We start from the raw sequence: 24,712 nt of genomic DNA on the forward strand, positions 1-24,712 counted from the left end.
CAGTCTTTATTTCTTTTGACAGCTTCTGGGCTGGCTGGCTGAGAAACTACCGACTCTTCGTTCCACCCCCACAGACCTTATCCTGTGTGTTCCGCATCTCTACTCCTGCCTGGAGGATCGCAATGGAGATGTGCGAAAGAAGGCCCAAGATGCCTTGCCATTCTTCATGATGCATTTAGGATATGAGAAAATGGCCAAGGCTACAGGGAAACTAAAGGTACAGCTTCCTGTTGCTGCTGCTGCTGTTAAAAACCATCAGAAAAACATTGAACATGAATTTATATAGGCAAAAGGTCATATTACCTGCTAGGAGTTTCAATTTGAAATCCAAGTGAGAGCAGAAATAAACTATTTAGCAGTGTAGAACTAGAACCTGCTGACCCTGCAGGGGTGAAAATGTGGCCTTCCAGAATGGTAGGTAATTCAGTGTGACTTTGTAATGTGTGTTACTTCTCTTGTACTGTGTGCTTACTTCATTGGTATTCAAAACTAGGAGCTCAAAGATTTGTTTGATAGCAAATCTGTTAGTAAGAATAATATGAGTGTATTGTTTATGTGGTCTCTCACTTCTGTTACATTGTCTCCCTAGCCAACTTCTAAAGATCAGGTATTGGCCATGCTAGAGAAAGCCAAAGCTAACATGCCTGCCAAGCCTGCTGCACCTGCTAAAGCAACCTCCAAACCAATGGGAGGGTCAGCTCCAGCCAAATTTCAGCCTGCCTCAGGTAAGTCTTATGAGAGGGCTAAAGGGGAAGGAACTATCCCAAAGGAACTCTAATAAAAGAAATCCAGCCTTCATTTTTTAATCGTATTTCCTTGTGGCTTAGATCTCAAGCCCTGTCTCCATTTCCCCTTACCCTTTGTTCACAAACATTTGTCAGGTACCTACTTTATACCAGGTACTATGCTCAAGGTACAAAGATGATTAATTTGATTTCCAAGTCTAAAAAGGAGTTTTGGAGTAGGTCATTGAAGTACTCCAGAAAACAAGTGTTCCATCCCATCTTTAACGTTTCCACAACTGTTTTGTGCTGTTCGCTATAATTAGAGAGAGAATTGGGACCATTTAGCTCAATCCCCTGTATTAACTGATGAGGAAACCCACAAGTTTTAAGTGATTTGCACAAAGCCAGACCACCAGTCAATCCTGAACCAGCACAGAACTCTATTTACTCATTCCCAAATGAGTTCTCCTTCCTCTGCACTTGACCATTTACTGATCCCTTCTAACATTTACTAATCATCTTTAAGGGAAAATTCTTGATTGCTTCATCCTGATGTTAAAATTCCATCATGTAAAATAAAACTCTAAACTGTGACCACTTTTCTAGACTTATTGCTTAAAATAATGTTCTGTTTAGTGGGGTAGAAATTGTTGATGCTCTAAAGTTAGAAATTTTACATATGTAAAACTGTTGGTATCAAAGTGTATGTGTAAAAAAAAAAGTGTATGTGTGTGTTTATATATATATATTCAACTATAACATTTATTGGAATCTTGCTATGTAGAAAATACTAAGTATCAAAGATGATAGGCCATAAGGGAAGTAGCAAACTAGCAAAAAGATTTTCTTTAACTGCTATTTAGAAAATAGTTTTTAAAAAATTGCAGTTTAATGTTGGTAAAGCAGATATAAATTTATTGACTTAATTTCTTGAGGTTATGCTTAAAGAGGAAGTCAGGGAGAAAAGAGATTGGAGAAAAATGTAACTGAAAACACTTTATATTGATACATTTAAAATTTCAGGCTTTCTCATTATTATATATTTAACCTGACCAGAAAAAAGTAATATTAGAGTTTATATTTATAGTACATCTTGTTTCTCAAAGCGCCTGTTGAAGATTCTGTTTCCAGCACTGTAGAACCCAAGCCTGATCCGAAAAAGGCCAAAGCTCTAGGAGTTTCCTCTAAAGTAAAGGTATGCTCACTCTGCATTCTTGGATATAGAATCACGTCTGTGTGTTTTATACAGAGTCAGTCTACTAGGAAAGTGCATATTATATATAAAAGAACATCACTACTCTTGATATTATCAAGTTATAAAGTACTTATCTATACAAATTTCTGTGGCTTATTTTTTAATAAGGCCCCAAGAGACATCCAGCTCTCCAGAGGCGCTGCCATGGTTTCTGCCATGCAGGTCTTTGGGGAAGATTTGCAAAGGTGAAGAGAGAAAAATCCTATGTAGTTCAGGCAGAAATCACTTAGGCCAACTTTGATTTGCAAAAAGTAAGGTAATCAACTTCTTTCAAATTTGGTACAGTTAGGTCATTAGAAGGTGTTCTGATTAGTCTACAAGGAATACTTCCTGTCCCCGCACCAGTGGGACTTAATTTGATGCATCAGCAATTCGTTTTGTATCCATGCAGAGCTGGACAATGTAAAGAAATGTGTCCAAATGCTCAACTTCAAATATCCCTTGGGTATCTTTTAACATAAGTTTTTGAATCATGGCAAATTGTCATCAGTTTCTGTATCAAGATTCAGAGCTTGTTACTGTATTCAGGGTATTATTTAATACTTTCAAAAGGAAAATTGCATAACTAGGCAATAAGTAGTAAATTAATAATAAATATATAGAGAGAAAATATTTCATTAACTGTGAATAACTGATGAAAAAATATTAGACTAGGAACAGTTTTATTATCCAGTATATTTATTATTCTGTGCTCATCATAGAATGGATGTCCTGTGTCCACTGGTCCACATATTATAATTATTTGTTTTCCTTCCCTATACATGGGTCCTTAATTTAGCGAGTTAATTTAAGCGGGTGGTTATCTTCTACACTATCCAGTGAAGCAGCTCCTTTCTTGTCCTCCTGCCTGTCCTCATCCCAGATTTAGCAAGTGCTTATTTTAGTATTTTGATCACAAGATCTTTGAAGTGTGTTTGACTCAGTTCTTAATGCCATACTTTTTATGCCAGTCTTTTGCAGTTATAAAGCAATTTCACATAAATGATCTCATATTTGTTTTGATTGAATGATTTTAGTGTTAGAAGTAGAAAAAATATTTCACCTACTAGAAATAGTTGACTCTTACTACATTTATAATAATAATGGTTCCAGTAGTGAAATTCAAATATTATCTTAACTATATATACTAAATGTTCATTTCTTTCAATCTGATATAAAGATTCTACAACTTGGATTATTTTTTAAAACCACTGTAGTAACTTAAGTATTTAAAATGTTTCTAGCAACTTTCTCTAGAAACAGGTTTAAAGGGTCTCCAGTTATAATCCTATGATAGAGATGTATTTTATATGGAGAGAAACAGCAAAGCTTTTTCAAGTAAGTGAGGTGAAATGTGTGACTACCATCCAAAACGTCGTTAATGAGATTTCAAGAAAGACCTGAAATGTGTGATAAACAAAAATATTCTGTGACCCAGATCAATGATCCATAACAGAGCTTTTCTAACTATATTATTCAATACATGCCAATCCAAGGACTAACCAGCAGTTCTGTAAGAATGTTATTAGAAACATTTCTGGGAAACCTGTACAGAAACATGATATGTGCAAGATTCTGTGGTCCATCCATTTCCTTCATGTGGAGTATAATAAAGAGAGGTGTCTCTGGTTTGTGTAGTGCCCTTTTCCTGGGCAGCCACATTGTATTCCCAAGGAGCTGTAGCCTGTCTAACCAGTATTCCCTGAACCGTGGCTGTAGAGCGCACAAGGGAAGAAAGTGCCGAGCAAAACCAGCTTAAAGGAGGATGAAGACAAGTCCGGTCCTGTTTTTATTGTTGTTCCAAATGGAAAGGAGCAAAGAATGAAAGACGAAAAGGGATTAAAGGTAAGGAAGAAATAAGGCTCCTCGGGAGTTTTTTGCTTGTTTCTGTTTTGTTCAAGAATAATTTTGCTATCTGAAATTAGTATCTAATAAACTAAATCTTTTGTTTGTAAATCATATTTTGTTTCTATAAGACTACTTTATAGGAGCATTAATTCCTACAAAAGAAACTAGAATGGAGCTGTTGCCTCTTGTTTCTCCAAACAGAAAGAAATAAAAGTAGTAGTTTTAGCTTTTAGAATCAAAGAATGGAAAGTATTCATTGATGTTTATCAATTCTGCACGTGTAGCAGACATTAATCTTCTTGCACCTAATACCTTATAAGGCAGACTGGTGACTACATATGGCTAGTTCAGTCATTCCTCTTTTGATGTTCTAGTTTTATTAAAAAGTTAAAAAAATGATTTTTAATGTGTATATATATATATATATATTTTTTTTTTTTTTTTAATTCAAGACATGAAAAGCATGTCTCCCATTCCAGTCGCCCTCCACAGGGAGGATATTATTACCAGCTTTTTGTATATTACTCCAGAAATATAAATATTCCATACCTATACAATCGTGTTTAAATATATAGCTCTCCTTTTGTACAGATGGGAACATACCATACTCTTTGCTCTACATCTTTTTTCTTTCAATAATATTTGAAATATCTTAAAGATCATATCTGCGTGCATATATGCATTCATTCTTTTTATTGGTACAACATATGTATATGTACCTTCCTTTATTCCCAACTCACGATGTTGAACATTCTAGTCTTTCATTATTATAAATTATATTGCCATAAGCATTTCTGAAGGTGGTATTTATGCACATGTATGAGTATATATTATTCAATTCTTAGAAAGGTATGTACATTTTAAATTTTGATATTTCAATTCTTCCCATTTTTAAAGTTATACCAACAGGGTCCACCATGTTATATAATAAAAGAGCACAACTTCTAGAAAATAAGAATTGTCAAAAATTCTATTCCTAGATGATTTTCAGAGTTAAGCTTCCAGAGATATGACAGCTTGAGAATACATTTTCATTCATATTTAATTACAAATTAACCTTGTTAAATTTTAAAATATTCTATTAAATTGATTCCTACAGCTGTTTTAAATAGAGTTCTGTACCTCATTTCAGTTGAACACCTTCCAGCCCCTTCCCACTGGTGTTTTTCAGGTGCTGAAGTGGAATTTTACTACTCCAAGGGATGAATACATTGAGCAACTGAAGACGCAAATGTCTAGCTGTGTGGCTAAGTGGTTACAAGATGAGATGTTTCACTCAGACTTTCAGCATCACAACAAAGCCCTTGCTGTTATGGTCGATGTAAGTTTGCAGTAGATAAATATGCACGTGCCTCTCACATGTGGAAACAACTGAGCCCTAGGAAATAATCGGAAGTTTGCATGACTTGAGAAGGGAGAAGGAACTGGAATACATCATATTCTGTATTTTTAGAGCTGTCGTATTATTTGATGGAAAAAATGACTGTACGTTTATAATTTTAGGTCTTAAATGGAGGCTTACAAATCTATCAGTTTCTTTTGGACTCTAGTAAAATTTAAGAGGTAGTTGCCTAATAATAGAACTTAAAGTTTTATACAGTCTTACTTGTGGGGGTTTGTCTTGTTTTGTTTTAAGCACTTGGAGAGTGAAAAAGAGGGTGTCATTGGTTGCCTGGATCTTATCTTGAAGTGGCTTACCCTGCGGTTTTTTGATACCAATACAAGCGTCCTAATGAAAGCCCTAGAATATTTAAAATTACTCTTCACCCTGCTAAGTGAGGAAGAGTATCATCTTACTGAGAATGAAGCATCTTCCTTCATCCCCTATCTCATCCTAAAGGTAATGTGCTTTTCTTACTCTGGAAGGCTGCTCAAGTTTCCAGCTGACCTCAGATCCTGTATTTTATTCCATATTGCTTTCTGTTTATTATCCACCACTCATTTCCATGCCCCTATTCTTTTAAGATCTAGTGATGCATGTGCGGGAGGGGGCGAACCTTCGCTCTTTGGAAAATGCCTCACTTAATCATTATGTTGACTAGGTTGGAGAACCAAAGGATGTCATTCGTAAAGATGTCCGTGCCATCCTGAACCGGATGTGCCTTGTCTACCCAGCCAGCAAGATGTTCCCCTTCATCATGGAAGGAACCAAATCTAAAAACTCAAAGCAGAGAGCAGGTGAAGCAACAATTTAAATTGAGGCATGAGTCTGTGTAGCAGTGACCTCAAAAAGAAATAATTTATCCTCAAACAAGGAATTGTCTTCAGTGTCTGTGTGGGTGATTCCAACATTGTGATCCGGACTGTGAGAGTGATGAGTTGCACACTGGTGGAGCCACAGTATCAGTGATACGGGCACTACTCAGTACCACCCTGGTGACAAAATCAGGTGCACAGGGGCCATCTGACTCACAGGCATCCCTTTCTTCTGGAAGCACTTGCTTTAACACCATTGTGTCATTGTGTGTTTTATAAGAAGGTAGTAAACGAGGAAACATTGTAGGCAGAGCCAGGATAAGATTTTAGTCCTTCATTTATGCCAAGAAGGAATTATCTAGTAAAGATAGGTCTCTGCACCAAATGTGCACTGAGTCTCCTTCATGTAGCCTTTCTCCCCATCAGAGTGCCTGGAAGAACTGGGGTGTCTGGTTGAGTCCTACGGCATGAATGTTTGCCAGCCAACTGCAGGAAAAGCCTTAAAGGAGATAGCGATTCACATAGGTGACCGTGACAACGCTGTGCGCAATGCTGCCCTCAACACCATCGTCACAGTGTACAATGTGCATGGGGATCAGGTGTTCAAACTCATCGGAACTGTAAGTGGCTTTTCTCTGAATATTGTCAGCATGTTGTGAATTACAAGATCACTTAGGTGTCAGTTTTCATGCCATCTCAACTCTAAAGTCCTTACCACTTTTTACTGAATTCAACCTATCAGTGAGTCTTAGAATCCAGGTAAACCCGGAGGGTGTCTCTCTCTCATTATTGTATGACATTTAGGCTGTGTCTGACTGGAAATCAGATTTTCTTTTCGGAGCATTCTGTTTGTAGCAGTTTGCTTTAGAAATGAGTTATTTTTGAATCAAGAAATCTCAACTAGTCTGGGATTTAAATTCTACCTGACAACCTGTTCTATAAATTTTAGTGCATTTAGTTTTTAGTGAACTTGTATATACTACGGTACTGGTGCCTGTCACATTAAGTCTTGAGCTACAGCCATGAGCCAGAGTTCTGCTTCCAACTCCTTACTTCCTTTGATCCAGTCACTGCTGTGACTGGACCTCAGCTCTTCACTCCTGTTACCTCTTAGTATCACGTATATTTATACCGTGCCTATATATTTTTACTTGTGTTAATCTAATTAAATCCTCACTGTAGGCCAGTGAAAGAGATAAAGCAGATGGGATTTCACAGAGGACCAAAAGCTTCCTGCCCATAGTCACACAGTCACCTAGTGGTAACTGCGAAATGAGGACGCTTCATTTAATTTTTGATCTTTTTATTTGTAGTTATTAATAGCTTTTACTTTTATATCATTTTCTTCTTTCATATGTTCTGTTCTGATAGCAAGGGAGATTTTACGAGTAGTTGATTTAAAAATGTAGATAGTGCCCTGGCTGATGTGGCTCAGTGGACTGAGGCTGACCTGCAAATCAAAAGGTTTCTGGTTCGAATCCTGTTTAGGGCACATGCCTGGGTTGCAGGTTTGGTTCCAGTCAGGATGTCTACAGAAGGCAACCAATCAATCTGTCTCTTACACAGTGATGTTTTGGTCTTTCTCCCTTCCTTCCCCTCTCTCTAAAAGTAAATAAATAAAATCTTTAAAAAAAAAACCCACAAAGAAACATGTAGATAGTGCCCTGACCAGTGGGGCTCAGTTGTTTGGGTGTCGTTCCGCAAAGCAAAATATCACCAGTTTGATTCCTAGTCAGGGCACATACATGAGTTGTGGGTCCCCGGTTGAGGTGCAAATGAGAGGCAACTGATCAAAGTTTCTTCCTCACCTCAATGTTTCTCTCCCCACTCTCTCCCTCCCTTCCCCTCAATCCAAAAACAAATAAATAAAATCATTTAAGAATAAATAAATAAATAAAAATGTAAATAGTGTTGTGTGTTTTTTTTAAGATTTTATTTATTTATTTTTAGAGAGAGTGGACGGAAGGGAGAAAGAGAGGAAGAGAAACATCAATGTGTGGTTAACTTTCTCACGCCCCCAGCTGGAGACCTGGCCTGCAATCCAGGCATGTGCCATGATTGGGAATCAAACCGGCAACCCTTTGGTTCGCAGGCTGGCTCTCAATCCACTGAACCACACCAGCCAGGGATGTAGAGAGTGTTTTGAAATTAAATGTATCTTTTTATTTAAGATTTATTTATTTTTAGAGAGGGAAAGGGAAGGTTCAGAAAGAGAGGGAGAGAAACATCAATGTGTGGTTGCCTCTCATGAGCCCCCCATTGGGGACCTGCCCACAACCCAGGCATGTGCCCTGACTGGGAATCGAACCTGCAACCTTTTGGTTTGCAGGCCCGTGCTCAATCCACTGAGCTACACCAGCCAGGCTGAAAATAAATGTATCTTAACATAGCAAATTCTGTTTGCTTCAATATGAAAATGGATATTAATTCTTGAGTTTTCCAATTGATTAGGTTTTTTAATTTTCCTCATATTATAGTAGAGGGCTATACTAATAAGTTAAATTTGGCCTCTTTTTACAGCTCTCTGAAAAGGATATGAGCATGCTTGAGGAGAGGATTAAGCGGTCAGCAAAGAGGCCGTCTGCCGCACCAATAAAACAGGTAGAAGAGAAACCTCAGCGCACACAGAGCATAAGCTCCAATGCCAACATGCTACGCAAGGGACCAGCTGAGGACATGTCCTCTAAACTCAAGTATGTAGATGGAGATAGTCGTCTGACAGCATCTCTGTGGACTTGGCCTTGTGTGCTCAAAGCTTATCCTGAAACATGAATCTTGAGTTCTTGTAGCCATTATCATGCATGACGGAGTGTCTGAGTAAATGTCTCGTAACCAGATGTTTAATCCTTCAGTCTTCATTGTCTTTGTCTTTGTCTCTAAACCACTTCTAAATAGTCTTGTGCCTTCTTTCACTGCTTTTCCGTGGACAGAATTATGTATCGCACTTATAGGATGTAAGTACTGCCTGCTAATTTCTCATTAGCAGGGCTCTTATATCTTTCTAACTTCTGACTTGGATTCATCCCCTCTGGTTGGCTTAGAATTTGTGACCAGGGTACAGGGTGTTCATAGGTATCCCACGAATCCAGCCTCTCATGGAAGTGCACTGGCTAGCAGAAGTGGCAGCTTAATGTCATGTGCCTAAAATTATTGGTTCACTGTCTTCCCTGTGTTACATATTTGGTCACACTCAGGTTCCTGTTCTTTAGACAAGGCCAAGTAAATTGTCTGCCACCCAGAATGGGCTTAGGGACTCAGAATGGGCTTAGGGACTCTATCTTTTGAGATAGATAGCTCTGTTTTGGGTTGTATCATGAGTATGTTTTGGCCAATTTGAATTTGGAATCCTTGCATGTCTATTACTTGGATATAATTCTGGCTCTAACCAGTCAAGAGTGAATAAAAGTTGGTGGCTGACTGTCCCCCAAAGTATGAAATGTACTGAACACTGCATGGGATGATGCTCACAATTAGAAAAACTTAGAAACTGGTTCATTTGGTAGAGAAGAACCAGCCAGTCCAGATTTTTCTTAAATTTTTGCCAGAAGTAATAAGCTTTGAGTCAATATAAGTATACTTTATTAATTATTTTCTGCCCCATCTGGAATAGCAGTACAAAGTTTGTTGGCTTTAGTGAACTGGAAAGAATATTTGCAACTTGGCAGGTACAACAAGTAGAAAGTAAAGTTACCTGCTTTCAGAATATTCATGAACCAGGGTTGCTGCCCATTGCAGGCACTGGCTTAGCTTCAGGCTTAAGTCATTCAGGGGGGCTGAAACCAGAAGTTGAACATCTGTCTTGAAGCTGTGGGGCAGCTGGCAGTGCTACTCTTGCCCTTTGGTTAAGAAGTCTCTTTTAGTTCAGGAGCCTCTTTTTGCTTCCTTAGCCAAGCTCGGAGCATGAGTGGGCATCCAGAGGCAGCTCAGATGGTGCGCCGAGAATTCCAGCTGGATCTCGATGAGATTGAGAACGACAACGGTACAGTCCGATGCGAAATGCCAGAACTTGTGCAGCACAAACTGGATGACATTTTTGAACCAGTCCTTATTCCTGAACCCAAGTAAGTTAGCCCCTTTCATTGAAGGGTGACCAGTTCATAGTCGTCAGAGTGCGTGTGTGAAAGGGCGCTCTCTCTGTGCAGTTAGAGCTTTTTAGAACCGATTACTACCTGGCTGTTAGCAGTTCTTTACTAAGACCTGGATCTAGTGGGGAATTGGCATGTATTTTCAACTCACTGGGATATCTTATATAAAGATTGAATTTGTCCCTTTGCTCTGCTCTCTAGGATCCGGGCTGTTTCTCCACACTTCGATGACATGCACAGTAACACAGCATCCACAATCAATTTCATTATCTCCCAAGTAGCCAGTGGTGACATCAACACAAGCATCCAAGCTCTGACCCAGGTAATGGGGGTATTACTCATGACATTAATTCCACTGGTGGATCTAAACGCCGTAGGCGTGATGGTTGCATACTGACTGTAGTATTAAAGGAGGCCGGCAGCATTCAGTGCCATGCTGACGAAAAAAGTACCCAGGGACCGCTCAGTCATCACTCGGTTCACAGGATACAGAGCCTTGCTCTTTACAATTGCATTCATTCACCAGAGGCTGGAGATACAGCAGTGAGTAAGTAGGGACCAACTCTCAAGGAACTTACTTAGATTTTAAGTAAGGGACAGAGACACATAGGTAAACAAGAAAGTATCTAAGAATACGAACTACTTTAAATATAACTTGAATGCGGTGATTGGAGAAAGGAACTAAGTAGTTACTTAGATTGGTGGTCAGGGGTTCAAGCAGAGGGAACAGCTAGTACAAAGGTTCTAGTGTGGGAGTAAATTTAGCATATTCAAGGAAACACTACAAGGCCCCTGTGCTCACAGCCCAGTGGGCAAGGGGGAGAATGCTACAGAATGAGATTAGACTATGGAGAGCTTTAAAAGCCCCAAGGGCTCTGGCCGGTGTGGTTCAGTAAATTGGAGCATTGTCCCGTAGACCAAAAAGGTGAGGGTTAGATTCCTGGTCAGGGCACTTACCCATGTTGTGAGTTCGATCCTTGGTCAGGGTGTGTACAAGAAGGCAACCAATCAATGTTTCTCTCTCACATCAGTGTTTCTCTCATTCTCTCCCTTCCTCTCTGTAAAAACAATGAAAAAATGTTCTCATGTGAGGATTAAAAAAAAATTTTTTTAAGCCCCCAGTAAGTTGTTTGGATTTTAAGTGAGATGAGAAACCATCAGAAAAAATTAAATAAGGAAGCTACATGTTTTAAAAAAATAATTCTCTTCTTCCTCTGCTTCCCTTCCCTAACAGTCCACTTCTAAAGCCAGTAGGTGGGTAGAGCAAGGTAGGCATTTACCTTGTGGCAAGGGAGTGGAAGTGGGGCCATAGTGGCCCAGCGTGGTGGTCTCTGAGCCCAGGCCAATGAAAAGGATGTCCATGCAGGCAGCCTGGCTGGCATGGTAGCAGAACCCCCCACAGGGGGAGCAGGGCATCCACGTGTATTGGAGAGAGACCGGGCAGTGTGCCAGTGGCTCAGAATGGGGAGTCAGAGCCAAAGCAGGAGTGGTCATCTGTGTGGGGGAGGGCTGGTGGTGGAGCTGGGAGATTGATTACATATGAAGGGATTGGCCACGTTTCTTACTGTCCGAGAACAGCAAAGCAAATACAGGAGGAAAGCAGATAGAATGAACTCTGGTGTTGGACCAGAAATAGATGCATCAGTATGAACTCGTGGTTCTCAATATGCAGATATAGAGATAAATACCAGTGTAAATATATGTGTGTGTGCAGTACAAATGTGTGTTAGAGATAACAGACACAAACTCACTGGTGCTTGGCACAGAGAGGACCAGAGAGCAGCAGTTGCCCTGCGGGAGACGGTGATCACTACAGAAGTCAAGTCAGTGGTCTGAGTGACCAGGGGGAATGACAGTCTTTTGCACAAACGATGCTGGAAACGGGTTTATCCACCCACAAAGGCATGAAGTTGAGCTCTAATAATGTACAAAAACAAACTGAAAATGGGTCAAAGACATAAATGTAAGAGCCAAAACTATAGCTCTTAGAAGAAAACATAGGGGAAAGCATCATACTGGATTTGGCAGAGATTGCTGGGCTGTGACACCAAAAGCACAGACAGCAACAAAAAATAATTAAATTGAACTTCAAAGTTAAAAAATTTTGTTCATCAAAGGCACTGTTAATGAGAGTGAAAAGCCAGCCCACAGAATGAGAACATATTTGCAAATCATAGCATTCGCATATAATCTTAATCTAATAAAAGATTACATCCAGAATATAAGAACCCCTTCAACTCAATGACCAAAAAAAGTAAAAAAAAAGAAAAACCCAGTTCATAAATGGGCAAAGAACTTGAATACACATTTTTCCAAAGAAGATATAAAAATAGCCAATAAGCACATGAAGATACTCACCATCATTAGTTGTTAGGGAAGTGCAGATCAGAATGACCATGAGATAACCACTTCACACATCAGGGTTAAAAAGCGGGGCAAGGCGGTAAGTAACTAGTGTGGTGAGGATGTGGAAAAATTGGAATCTGTGTGCATTGCTCTGGGACGTAAAATGGTGCAGGCACTGTAGAAAATAGTTCAGTGGTTTCTCAAAAAGTTAAACATAGACTTATGATAAGATACCCAAATCACTCCTAGAAAACGGACTCAAACAGATACTTGTGTACAATGTTCATAGCGTTATTCGCTATGATAGACAAAAGGAGTAAACAACCCAAGTGTCCATTGGGAGATGAGTAGAGAAACAATAAGTGGTATATACATGCAGGGGAATATCATTCAGTCATGAAGAGGAATGAAATTCTGATACCTGCTACAACATGGATGGACCTTGAAAACATTATGCTAAGTAAAATAAAATAGACACAAAGGGACAAATATTGTGTGATACAACTTACATGAGATACCTAGAGTAGTCAAATACACAGAGACAGAAAACAGGATAGAGGTCATCAGGGGTGGGGAACGAGAAATAGAGTTTGTTTCGGATGTTGAAAACTTCTGGAATAGATAGTGATGCTGGTTATACTTACTGCCATTGGGTTATTTATACACTTAAAATGGTTAAAGTAGTAAATTTTATGTTATATATTTTATCATAATAAAAAAATTAAAAGATAAAGTCCTCAGCAACAAAAAAGTTAAGTTTCTAGGAATAAATCAAGTAGTGTGTATGTAAGACCCTTACAGAGACAATTATAAAGCTATATTGAATGATATTAGAAAATTTTTAAATAAATGGAAATCTACTATGTTCTAAGACCATTTTTTAAAGTAAAACAGTGGAGAGGACTTACGTCACCAGTAGCAACAGTGGAGCCACCACACTTAAGCTGGTATAGATAGTATGGGCCCCAGGATAAGCAGATGGACCATTGGGGTGATGGAACAAAGAGCCCAGAAATCGACCCCCATCTTTAGGAAACTCAAAGCAGAGGAGGCATTAAAAATCTCTTGGCAAAAACTAGATTAGACCTGGCTGGGTAACTTAATGGGTTGGAGCATTGTCTTGATATGCCAAGGTTGTGGGTTCGATCCCTGGTCAAGGGCACATATAAGAAGCAGCCAGTGAATGCATAAGTAAGTGGAACCACAGGTCGATGTTTCTCTCTCCCTCCCCACCCTTTCCTTCCTCTACCTCTCTCTCTAATATCAATAAAAGTTTTTTAAAAATGTAAAGCTAAATTAATCATTAATGGGAACAACAGTGTAATCAGGTTGCTATTTACTACACCAAAATATATTTGAAAGAGATCAAAGACATAGATATTAGAGGGGAATCTTAGAGGAGAACTGTGTGTGTGTGTGTGTGTGTGTGTGTGTGAGAGAGAGAGAGAGAGAGAGAGAGAGAGGAAGAGAGAGAGAGAGAGAGAGAGAGAGAGGGAGAGAGTGTTAGAGAAGGAGAAAGGGAGAAAAACATCAATCAGTTGCCACTCGTACGTACCTCAACCGGGGACAGGACCTGCAACCCAGGCCTAGACCCTGACCAAGAATCAAACCAATGACATTTCACTTTTCAGGAGGCTGCCCAGCCAACTGAGCCACACCAGTCAGGGCCAGGAGAACATTTTATTAGTTTAGAGATCAGAATAGTAGTGAAAGAAAAAAAAGAAAAACTGGAAAGGATAGTAATAAACCCCTGGTCGGGAGACGGGTGCTGACTTGTGAGGGCAGGAAAGGCCTTTGGGGGCTATGGATGTCCAGCAGCTTGTTTGCAGTGGTGGGTACGTGGACACATGTACACTTACAGAATGACACAACATTAGGTTGTATTCTTAGTGATTGTACACCGTACCCTATGAAAATTAAACCTCAATAAAAAGAATATTAATAAATAGCCAGATTTAATTGACATACTATATGTATATGTAGAGAGAATTCACAGTCTCTGAAAAGATAATTTATATTTTTTGTATCTTCATTGAACATTTTTAAAAAATCTATATCCGCAAAGAAAACATTAACAAATGCAAAAAGCAAAGGATATACTTACCAAAGTCTTTACTGAAAACCCAACAAAATGTTTACTAAATAATGTTAATATTACAAAAATATTGGCTACTCAGGAATCATGAAACACGTTCCTCAAAGACCTCTTGATAGAAGAAAAATAATCAAAATTCTTCGTAGTGAATAGGAAAGCACCCCCTTTAAAACCACACTGAAACTCCTGGGCTCAGAAACATTGCCCAAAACACATGTACTTCTGAAGAAAGGCTAAAATAAAGGAACACAGTAAAAAATAAAATGAATTGTAAAGTAAGAAATAATAAAGCTAAAACTCATGAAATGGATTTTTAAAATAATAAATCTAGAAGCTGTTTTAGAGCCCTGGCCAGGTAGCTCAGTTGGTTGGAGCATCATCCCTGTGCTCAAGGTTGTAGGTTCTGTCCCCAGTCAGGGCACTTGCAAGAGTCAGTGAATGGGTGGAACAACAAATCGCTGTCCTCTGTCTCTCACTGTCTCTCTCTCCCCCCGCTTCCCCCTCCCCTTTCTCTCTTCCTCTCTCTCTAAAATCAATAAAAAAAAAATTTTAATTAAAAAAAAGATGTGAATATGTGTTAGTATCCTTTTAAAGAAATCAATATAGTAATACCTATTATACCATAATTTAAAAGACTTTGTCCTTCATGCCCTGGCTGGTGTAGCTCAGTGGATTGAGCATGGGCTGTGAACCAAAGGGTCGCACCTTCGATTCCCAGTCAGGGCACATGCTTGGGTTGCAGGCCAGGTCCCCAGTGGGGGCCATGTGAGAGGCAACCACACATTGATGTTTCTCCCCCTCTCTTTCTCCCTCTCTTCCCATCTAAAAATAAATTAATAAAATTTATAATTAATTAATTAATTATAAAAAGACTTTGTCCTTCAGACTAAGTCAGGCTCTTGGGACTCTTTCTTCTAGAAGTAAAAGCAAAGACATGGCCCTGGCTGGTGTGGCTCAGTGGACTGAGTGCCATCCTGCCAACCAAAGTGTCACCGGGATTCCCAGTCTGGGCACATGCCTGGGTTGCTGGCCAGGTCCCCAGGGGGGGGCGTACAAGAGGCAACCACACATTGATGTTTCTCCTTCTGTTTCTCCCTCCCTTTCTCTAAAAATAAATACATAAAATCTTTAAAATAAAAAACAGAACTACGGGCAAACCTCAGTTGTTGTGGATTTAGTTACAGACTGCTACAATAAAGGGAGGATCGCGGTAAAGTGAGTCATAACCTTTTGGCTTGTAGAGGGTCTTGCCTTTGTGAAGCACAGTAAAGCAAAGCACGGTAAAACAAGGTACGCCTATATTCCTGTTCACCTTAGGGATTTTCATAATTTTCTGTTGAGTCAGAAGAGCTAGATGCAGAGAACTCTATACTGTAACTCTTGTAGAATAAACAGTGCCCTAAACCTTGACCCTGTGTATGTGTGCCAGTGTGACTATGTATCATTCTGTGAACATGAAAGATAATATACCAGGTTGGTAATGTTAATTACCTTGTAAAAAGAGCAGGCTCCCCCCCCCCCAAAAAAGTATTTTTTATAGTAGTTGTGTTGAAGCGGCATTATTGAAAAGTCCCAATTATATGAAATAGTATGTGCTTGCAGGTATAGGTGCAGGAAGAGATAAATGAAAGTAAGACCGTTGGCTTCATGAACACCAGGGGGCACCATCAACATTGTATGCTGTGGTATAATTGCCCCCCACTCCTACAACGGGGTTGTGCAGCTTTGCCGTCCTGGGTGAAGGACGATCACTGAAGACTGACATGATTGTCTCAGGGTGTTATTATGTAATCATAAAAATAAAGATCCTTTTACAGTAGTGAATAGGAAATAAATCTTTTCCCCATGGTAACAATTTTCCATTAGTGACAACCAGTATATCAAATCTAAAAGAACACCGAATCAGGATGTGGGAAGCCTGAGTTTTGAGTTTCAGCTAAGTAGTCCGATCTTTCTGAGCCTCCCTTTTCTCACCTGGTGAATGGAGATCTTACTGTCAGCTGTCTGCCTCTCAGAGCTGTCGGAGTGATTAAATGAAATAAAGGCATAAAAGCATTCTAATAAATTGGACATTTAAACATAGGGATTATTCCCTGAACTAGACAGTGAGACTCAATAGAAGCTGCAACTAATTCACATTAACAGTATCTTGCTCAGTAAGGTTTCCTGGATTCATTGATTCCCTAGGACTAGTTATTTATATGTAAAGCTACTAGAAGTGCTTTGCTAACATTACAGAGATCCCTCTTGTATCTGACTGCTACTTTGAAGTATGAAGTTTGGAAAATACATCTTGGATTTTTGTTATCAGATTGATGAGGTCCTGAGACAAGAAGACAAAGCCGAAGCCATGTCTGGCCATATCGATCAATTCCTGATAGCCACGTTCATGCAGCTGCGGCTCATCTACAACACACACATGGCTGATGAGAAGTTGGAGAAGGATGAAATCATCAAGCTGTACAGCTGTATCATTGGCAACATGATTTCGGTAAGGATGCTACTGCAGATCACGAGCTTCCCTTCAGTCTCTCATCCCACCTGCTTCTAGAGCCTGAGTCGGTGCAGGTGTTCCAGTGGGTCCTGTCATTTGGAGACATGTACAGGTGACCTCCTCTGGGTGTTGGATGGCACTCCAGCTTACCTTGTTAGGATACAAAGTAAAATGCTTACGTACTACCTAGAATTCTGTTTCTTGCCCATTTCTTCATCAGGCATGGTGGGCCCTGGCTGACTTTTCACATATAACTGCTCACATTAAATATACTTTTACAACAGGAGAAAAGCACACCAATTAATTATGGCTATTACAAGAGGTTTCAGAGAGTGTGGTGATTTTTCTTTTTCCTATTACTCTGAATTTTTAAAGATACGTGAGTTTGCTAGAATAGCCACCCACATTTATCTTCCCGCTCTGACACAGTCATGGTCACACAGCTGTTTCAGATAGAGAGCCTGGCCCGGGAGGCCTCGACTGGAGTTCTGAAAGACCTGATGCACGGCCTCATCACCCTGATGCTGGATTCTCGCATTGAAGACCTGGAGGAAGGACAACAGGTGATCCGCTCTGTGAACCTCTTGGTGGTGAAGGTTCTGGAGAAGTCAGACCAGACCAACATCCTGAGGTATATCTGTGTGCTCAGCATTACAGCCTAGTACAGCCTCTCTTTTGTTACCCAGGGAAGCCAGAAGGCACTGGATCCGTTGTAACTTTAAGTTTGCCTGATAAATTGATTTACTACTCTTTCCTCAAGAACCAAAGGCATTCCGGCCTTAAACAGCAGCAACTAATAACTCAGTAAGCCAGCAAATAAGCAGCAGTTTTGTAGAATACGTACATTCCTCTTTCAGTGACCAGTGACAATGAAAAATAGTGACAAGCTTTATCACTTACCAAGTGGTAAATTTACAAGGCTTAAATGGTTGGTGTTATTTTCTTAGTAACTGAATGTCAAATAATCAAAGGCAGTTTTTAATCCATGGGCTCTCAGTTGATTAAATGGATAGAGAATATTTACTCTTGGCCCTTCAGTTACTGATTTTAATTGGAATGCAGGTTTCAAACTTATTAATGCTGTTTTGTTGGCTTTTTCCTAGTGCCCTACTGGTTTTGCTTCAAGACAGCCTGCTAGCAACAGCCAGCTCTCCCAAATTCTCAGAGCTTGTTATGAAGGTGAAGTTGAAATAATTTGATCTCTTTCAAAGATGCAAAACTTTATTAAAGTGTAAGGAAAGAGGAGTTGGGACTAAGACATAGACAAAAATCAAGATACACCTGAAAAATACAGTTAGTCTCCATTTTGCCTTCCTCCATTTATACCCCTAGCTCAGGACCAAACAATTCCTGGCTTCTGTGAAAAGGAGGAACTGTTTTGTAAATATCTCACCAATTCTCCTAGAATCGAAAGAAATTTAAATTCTTTTGGGGGGAAAAGATATCTTATAGCCCAATAATATTTTCATCTCTTTAATGCAAAAACTCCAAATGTACATATCTATAACATTATAACACTGTTGATACACTGTAATAGTGAAAAATATTTTGTCTCCTCAGGTTAGATTTGGGTACGTAATATGTCTCTTACTCTTAGGGACCAAGCAAACCCAAAAGAGAATTTCTACATTCTCTTATTATGTAAGGCTCCTAGCTCTAGGAGCGGGAAGGAGGAGTGGCTGAGGTGATTAAATGGATGGCTTGTCACACTTCAGCCAGTGACATGGTTGAAGCAAGTAAAATTTTTCATTTTTAGCAGCCACACTTGAAAGATATGATGTGCCACATTTATATCCCGGATTTCTTTTAGAAGTGATCCCAGAGCTTTGGGAAGCTGGTTGGTGACATTCCCTCGTTCTTCAGTCATTCCGTCTAACTTTTCTTTTTGTAATAGTGTCTCTGGAGAATGGTTCGACTGTTGCCTGACACCATCAACAGCATTAATCTGGACAGAATTCTTCTGGATATACACATTTTCATGAAGGTCTTCCCCAAAGAGAAACTAAAGCAGTGCAAAAGTGAATTTCCCATCAGGACCCTAAAGACGTTGCTGCACACTTTATGCAAATTGAAAGGGCCCAAGGTGAGTGAGAAGAGCCACGGGAGTTTGGGAGAGCGTCATGGAAACAGCTCTGCTGCCATTACACTGTGCCCGTGTCTCCCGCAGATCTTGGACCATTTAACCATGATTGATAACAAGAGCGAGTCTGAGCTGGAGGCCCACCTCTGCCGGATGATGAAACACAGTATGGACCAGGCCGGGAGCAAGTCGGATAAGGAAACAGAAAAGGGAGCGTCTCGGATCGTGAGTGTCCTGACTTGAAAGACGAGGGAGTTGAGGCTGTTTGGAAGTAACCATCTTCTCGAAGGCTCAGGCATCGGCCCAGTGTCTCTCTCCTGCTGTGGAGCTATAACCATTTCCACTTTGCAGATTGCAAACATAAGCTGTTTTATGACTACGTGCTTCTTGGTTCCTACTAAAGGTTTCTTTGTGCCTAAGGCAGTCCACTGTGGGCTCTACTGGGGGAGGGATGGACCAGATCCACCCTTCCTCTTCTTGTTGAAAACCTGAGACTGGAGGCCGCAGTGACGCAGAGTGGCAGTGGGCCTGCAGCACTGGTGTTTCTGTCACCTGGAGGGACAGACCAGAGTGGTCTGGTGTTGAGCTCTTTCAGTCCTCCTCCAACCTGTGGCTCCTAATTAATAACTCAGGTCTAACCAACTAATCCTTCCTTGTGTCTTTCAACTTCTCAGGATGAAAAATCATCAAAGGCCAAAGTAAATGATTTCTTAGCTGAGATTTTTAAGAAGATTGGTTCTAAAGAGAACACTAAAGAGGTGAGAGGAAAGGGTTGAGCCTGGTGGGGATCTGCATTATGGAAAAGGGTCACTAACTAGCATCCACCCCCTTCCTTTATCTCGATAACCAGGGCCTAGCAGAGTTATATGAATATAAGAAGAAATATTCAGATGCTGACATTGAACCATTTCTGAAAAACTCCTCGCAGTTCTTCCAGAGCTATGTTGAAAGAGGCCTTCGGGTGATCGAAATGGAGAGGGAGGGCAAAGGCCGTATTCCCACTTCGACAGGTACAGTTTCCTCTAGTAGCTCCAGGAATTAGTCAAATTGGCTCCCAGCTCAGCAGCCAGAGGTTTTGATTGGTTTACATTTATAACCATGCACCTAATACTTAATGATCACCAGTAACGTTGACATTGCTACAGACAGTGGTCAGCTCCGTCTCCTGCATCGTCAGTATCTGACAATGGCAAGCTTCGGGCCCTTGAACCAGTTTCTCCCCTTGGTTTCCACCCCCCTTGCTGGCCTTCTTCCTGGACCTGAAGTCTGTGTTGGTGTCCGCCAGAGTTCAGTCCACGGTCATCTCTTCCTTCTCACTCTCACTCCCTCAACGAACCCATCCACTGGCATCACTTCAGATGGTGTTTGTGCCAGCAAGGCCCAGCTTGTTTGATGGGCAGCTCAGACCACCTTCCTGACCTTGACTGATATGTCCCACGTGACATCTCCATTTGGGTTTCTAATAGACATCGTAAACCCAGCGTGTCAAAGACTGAGCTCCAGCCTGCTCCATTTGCATTCGTCTCCCTCGTGGTGATGGCGCCTTTGTCCTTCTAGAGTACTCAGACCCAAGCCTTCAGTCTTCTTTTCCTCTGTCAGGAGGTCCTTTTGGGTCTCTCTGCAAACTACATGCAGAATCCACCCACACTTCCCACCTCTGTGGCTGCTGCCTGGTCTGGATCGGAGCACTCCCCTCCGGCTTCTGCTCTTGCCTCCCTCTGTCATTTCCACACAGAGCTTCAAAACAAAGCTTCTTAAACATTTTCCAAAGGCTCTCCCTTTAATTCTGCAAAAGCAAAAGCGTCTGTGAGGTCCTACATTGTACGGCCTTGATACGTCTGGGACCCCTTCTCCTGCTGCCCTCCCAGACTTTACTGCACCCCAGCCCCACTGGCCATGCACCTCCTTGGGGCCTTTGCACTGGCTGTTTCTTGCGTGTAGATTGATCTTCCCCCAGACAGCCTGGGGCCAGCCCACTTTCCTCCTTGAGGTCTTTGTTCAGATACTATCTCAATGAGCTCTTACTTAAAACTTGCGGCCTACCCTTCACCCTCCTAGCATACCATACAATGTAGGATGGAAAATTCACAGGGCTAAAGACTTTGGTCTGTTTTGTTGCCTGGCACATAGTAAACACTCAGTACGTGTTTGTTGAATGATAATGAATGAATGCTTAGCCTTATGTTAAGCTGAAATGTTTCTGTTCCCACAATAAAAAAGCCAGTGTTGGAGAATTACTGTTCACAGGACCCAGAGACAAAGGAAGACTTAGGAGGTGTCAGTTAATAGAAAAGAGCTGTCCAGACCCTTAAACCCAAGGACCCAACTGCAAAAGTTCCCTCTGACCCCGCAAAGTAGAACGCACACGCTTGTCCTGCATTTTGTTCTTTCCAAGGCCAGGGAGCCTTGCCTGCTCTTACGTTCTCGAACTTGTTTGCCTGTAAAACTGGGTTCCTTAGCAGTTTCCAGACTCCTGTCACGTTCTCTCTCACCATGTGCCTTGCTGGGCTGAATCTTCGGTGGTGTTCTCAAGTCACTTGTGTTGTTTGCAACACCTTCCAGTCTTTCTCTGGAGCCATGGTGAGCAGAATGTCTGACAGCACACCACCTGAGGACAGACCGTGGTTTGGCCGATGAGGGTAAAGCCTCCTTGTCTCATTCCCAAAGTCCTCTCTGCTGATGCTCAACACTGGAGTGATGCTGCGGGCCTAAACAGCACATTGCAACACAGGCCTGTGACCCCCCTCTTTACTGAATGCTCCCATGCCTTAGCCGTCTGAGCGCCCGTCCCTGTTGGCGTTTATGTTATTCTTCCTTCATTTTTTCCCTCTCGGTGTTCTCATCACTGTCAGGTGGTTTCCTTTCCTGTTTACCACAATGGAGTGTGAGTGCGTCTTCCCTGTACTTGGTCTCTTTAGCTTATGTCATACGTTTTTATTAATCTCAAATTGGTCCTCTTACATGTCTGCATGTTGTATGATTGTTTCTTCTCAAAAATTAAGGAGCTGTGCTGGGTTCTTTTAGTTTTGGTTTTCCCCTCTCCTGCCAGCATACTGATCTCAGTGCTGGGATCACAGTTCCCAGTTCCTAGCCCTTTGGCTGCCTGTTGGGCATTTCGGTTTCCCCCTCTTCCCCATGAATGGCCTGCAGGCTTGAGCTCCTTGCTGTCCTCCCCAGTTTGAATAAGAGCTTTCCCCTTGTGTCACGTGGCCTGAACCTGGTCTGATTCTTCCAAACATTTAAAGCCCGTAGGTGGTTCTCTTGGGCACTGATTGTATACTCGGAAGTAGCTGAGGCTTTTTGGATTGCCCAGGTCAGCCATGGGGTTCCGGGCATACAGCCCTGCACAGCCCGGGATAGAGACGGATGCCCAACTTTTATCTGCTCCTCTGCATCCATTCTTGAAGTTCTCAGTAAGCTTATCTTGTGCATTTCTGAGCACCCTTAATTACCAGCTCCAGAATGGTTCTAGTGGACTTCTGGTCAGGAAGTACAGTGGCGACCTCCAAGCCCCAAATTGTTCCCTTTGGTGGCAGATTAATGAGGGCAGCCTGGAAGTGGGGGGAGCATGTGTCTGAATATCCTCTCTCCGTCTCCTCCAGGCATCTCCCCCCAGATGGAGGTCACGTGTGCACCGGCCCCCACAAGCACGGTGTCCTCCATAGGCAACACAAACGGAGAGGAGGTGGGACCATCTGTCTACCTGGAAAGGCTAAAAATCCTCCGACAGCGGTGTGGTCTGGACAACACCAAGGTACTGCTCCTTTCCTCCTGTATGGGCCGGGGCCTGGCTGACCCAGAGCAGCGGCCCGGTGTCAGGTAATGTTGTTCCAGGGCCACCTCCGGACCTTACACAGTGTTTTTTCTTCTCTCGACAGCAGGATGACCGGCCTCCCTTGACCTCTTTGCTCTCCAAACCAGCTGTTCCTGCCGTTGCCTCTTCCACGGACATGCTGCACAGCAAACTCTCTCAGCTCCGGGAGTCCCGGGAGCAGCACCAGCATTCAGACCTGGATCCTCACCAGACTCACCCTTCAGGAACTGTGACCACATCCTCCTCGTCCACAGCTAACATCGATGACTTGAAAAAGAGACTGGAGAGAATAAAGAGCAGTCGCAAATGAAGCCGCCCCCTCCCAGCCCCCGCAGCTTTAGTTTACTAAACTAGAGTCCTCATAGTTTACAGGGGCCTCGGTGGGCCTGGCGTACACGAACTGGTCGTTTGCATCCACCGTGGATCTGGGGAGGAGTCACGGCACAAGTGTTTGTACATACTCTGCTTCTCCATCAGCTCCTGCCCCTCTAGAAGACTGTCTGTGTATTAGCTTAGTGTACAGACTTGTAAACAGCTGCCCTCCGCTCAGCTCAGACTAGTTTCCATGCCCTTTTCTTTTTACTTGCTCATTTGTAAAGTTGTCTTAATCTTTCCTACCTTTTAACCATTAGGACCCCTTTAATAATAGTCTTCCTTTGAGTTTGTGAGCTCTTCTCCCTGTAGCCCTGAAGGGTCACTGTATTCTGTATGAATGCATGGCATGATACAACTAATTTAAGAGTCTTTTATAAATAAAGTTTGCATTAACTGTATATGTCTCCCAAGATACTCCATGTCTGGGAGTGTTGGGAACTTTCCTGTCACCTGTTCTAGGGACCAGCTGGGTACTCAGCCAGTCAGAGAAAGATTAAAACGGCTTGCCTGCTGAGCCCCACCCTGTCTCGGCTCAGGGCACTCTTCGCTCTTTGGGAACAGAAGGGGTTCACCTTTCCTGCCTTCCCCATGCAGCTCCTGGGGGGCAGAGAGATCTCATTCTTCCCTGTTCCGAGGTTGGACCATGGCTTCCCTCCCACCATCACTGTGGTTCCAAGGAGCTCGTAGGAGTCCTGCCTGGTTGCTGCCCAAATGCACAGGAGATTGTGCCCAGGGGCGGCTGGGCGACAGTGGTTCTCACACTGCGAGGGGGTTTGGGTTGCTAGACTAAAGGAGTGTGGGGGAGCTTCGGGGCTTCCTGCCTGGTGACTGGAGTCTCCCTGTGTCGCACCGACAGTTGCTTCCCACTCAATGGGAGTGAAGCCCCCAAAGGGAGTGGAGGAGTCACCGCTGGAGTAAACACACAGGGCCTCCCTCCAGAGGCGGAAACGCTCTTCAGTACCAAGAGGTTCTGGATTCAGATGGGAGATGTTTGGGCCAATCACCAAGTCTAAAGGAAGTTTTCTAGACTCGTTTTGTTCAAGAAATGAAAGGCTGATGGAAAATGAGTTCTTTCTTCATTCCTGTCTTTATTTTCAGGTGGCCCCTATGCTGCCTGCAGTGGAACGTGCCTGTCTCCCTTAGGATGGGAACGCGGGAGTAGGCGTTTGCTGAAGGGGAGGTGGAGGCGGAGTTCGCACCTTCGTAGAAGAGCATATTTAGAGAGTAGCTGTGCTGGGGTCTGGAATCCGCTAACTCGGAGAAGCAAAGTGCCCGAGCTCACAGTGCCGACGGCTGTGTTACAAGGGAGGCAGTCAGTGAGAGGTGCGCCCTTCTCAGAAGGCAGATTTGGGTATGATCATTCTTAGTCCCTCCTCCCTGCTGTCAAAGCTCTGGGGCTTCGAAGATCTGCGAGTTCACT

The 24,712-nt window shown here is 42.1% G+C and overlaps 1 protein-coding gene and 1 non-coding gene across 7 annotated transcripts in view; both read left to right on the forward strand.

Moving 5' to 3' along the window:
* The window catches only part of CKAP5 (cytoskeleton associated protein 5), an 83,814-nt gene extending 60,581 nt beyond the window's left edge, over positions 1–23,233 (forward strand). For 3 of the 6 annotated variants that reach the window (XM_024558802.3, XM_024558803.3, XM_045194025.3), the window contains exons 25-43: positions 23–217; positions 590–725; positions 1,832–1,920; positions 3,679–3,804; positions 4,979–5,128; positions 5,444–5,647; positions 5,850–5,985; positions 6,430–6,623; positions 8,524–8,696; positions 9,891–10,064; positions 10,290–10,410; positions 16,841–17,020; positions 17,467–17,654; positions 18,127–18,202; positions 18,918–19,328; positions 19,778–19,861; positions 19,954–20,113; positions 22,706–22,857; positions 22,982–23,233. In XM_024558802.3, coding sequence (XP_024414570.1) covers positions 23–217; positions 590–725; positions 1,832–1,920; positions 3,679–3,804; positions 4,979–5,128; positions 5,444–5,647; positions 5,850–5,985; positions 6,430–6,623; positions 8,524–8,696; positions 9,891–10,064; positions 10,290–10,410; positions 16,841–17,020; positions 17,467–17,654; positions 18,127–18,202; positions 18,918–19,328; positions 19,778–19,861; positions 19,954–20,113; positions 22,706–22,857; positions 22,982–23,227 — 3,195 coding nt within the window. In that variant the 3' untranslated portion in view covers positions 23,228–23,233. Of the gene's footprint in view, positions 1–22; positions 218–589; positions 726–1,831; positions 1,921–3,678; positions 3,805–4,978; positions 5,129–5,443; positions 5,648–5,849; positions 5,986–6,429; positions 6,624–8,523; positions 8,697–8,933; positions 8,958–9,890; positions 10,065–10,289; positions 10,411–16,840; positions 17,021–17,466; positions 17,655–18,126; positions 18,203–18,917; positions 19,329–19,777; positions 19,862–19,953; positions 20,114–22,705; positions 22,858–22,981 lie in introns of all 6 variants that reach the window. The other 3 variants (XM_024558804.3, XM_045194026.2, XM_024558805.3) reach the window with 3 other exon arrangements.
* Positions 6,112–6,221, forward strand: LOC112303518 (small nucleolar RNA SNORD67). The gene has a single exon (XR_002974663.1). It is a non-coding gene; the product is annotated as a small nucleolar RNA SNORD67 (small nucleolar RNA).
* Positions 23,234–24,712: the final 1,479 nt, after the last annotated feature.

This window comes from Desmodus rotundus, chromosome 5, assembly GCF_022682495.2.
Source record: "Desmodus rotundus isolate HL8 chromosome 5, HLdesRot8A.1, whole genome shotgun sequence".
NCBI classification, from domain to species: Eukaryota; Metazoa; Chordata; class Mammalia; order Chiroptera; family Phyllostomidae; genus Desmodus; species Desmodus rotundus.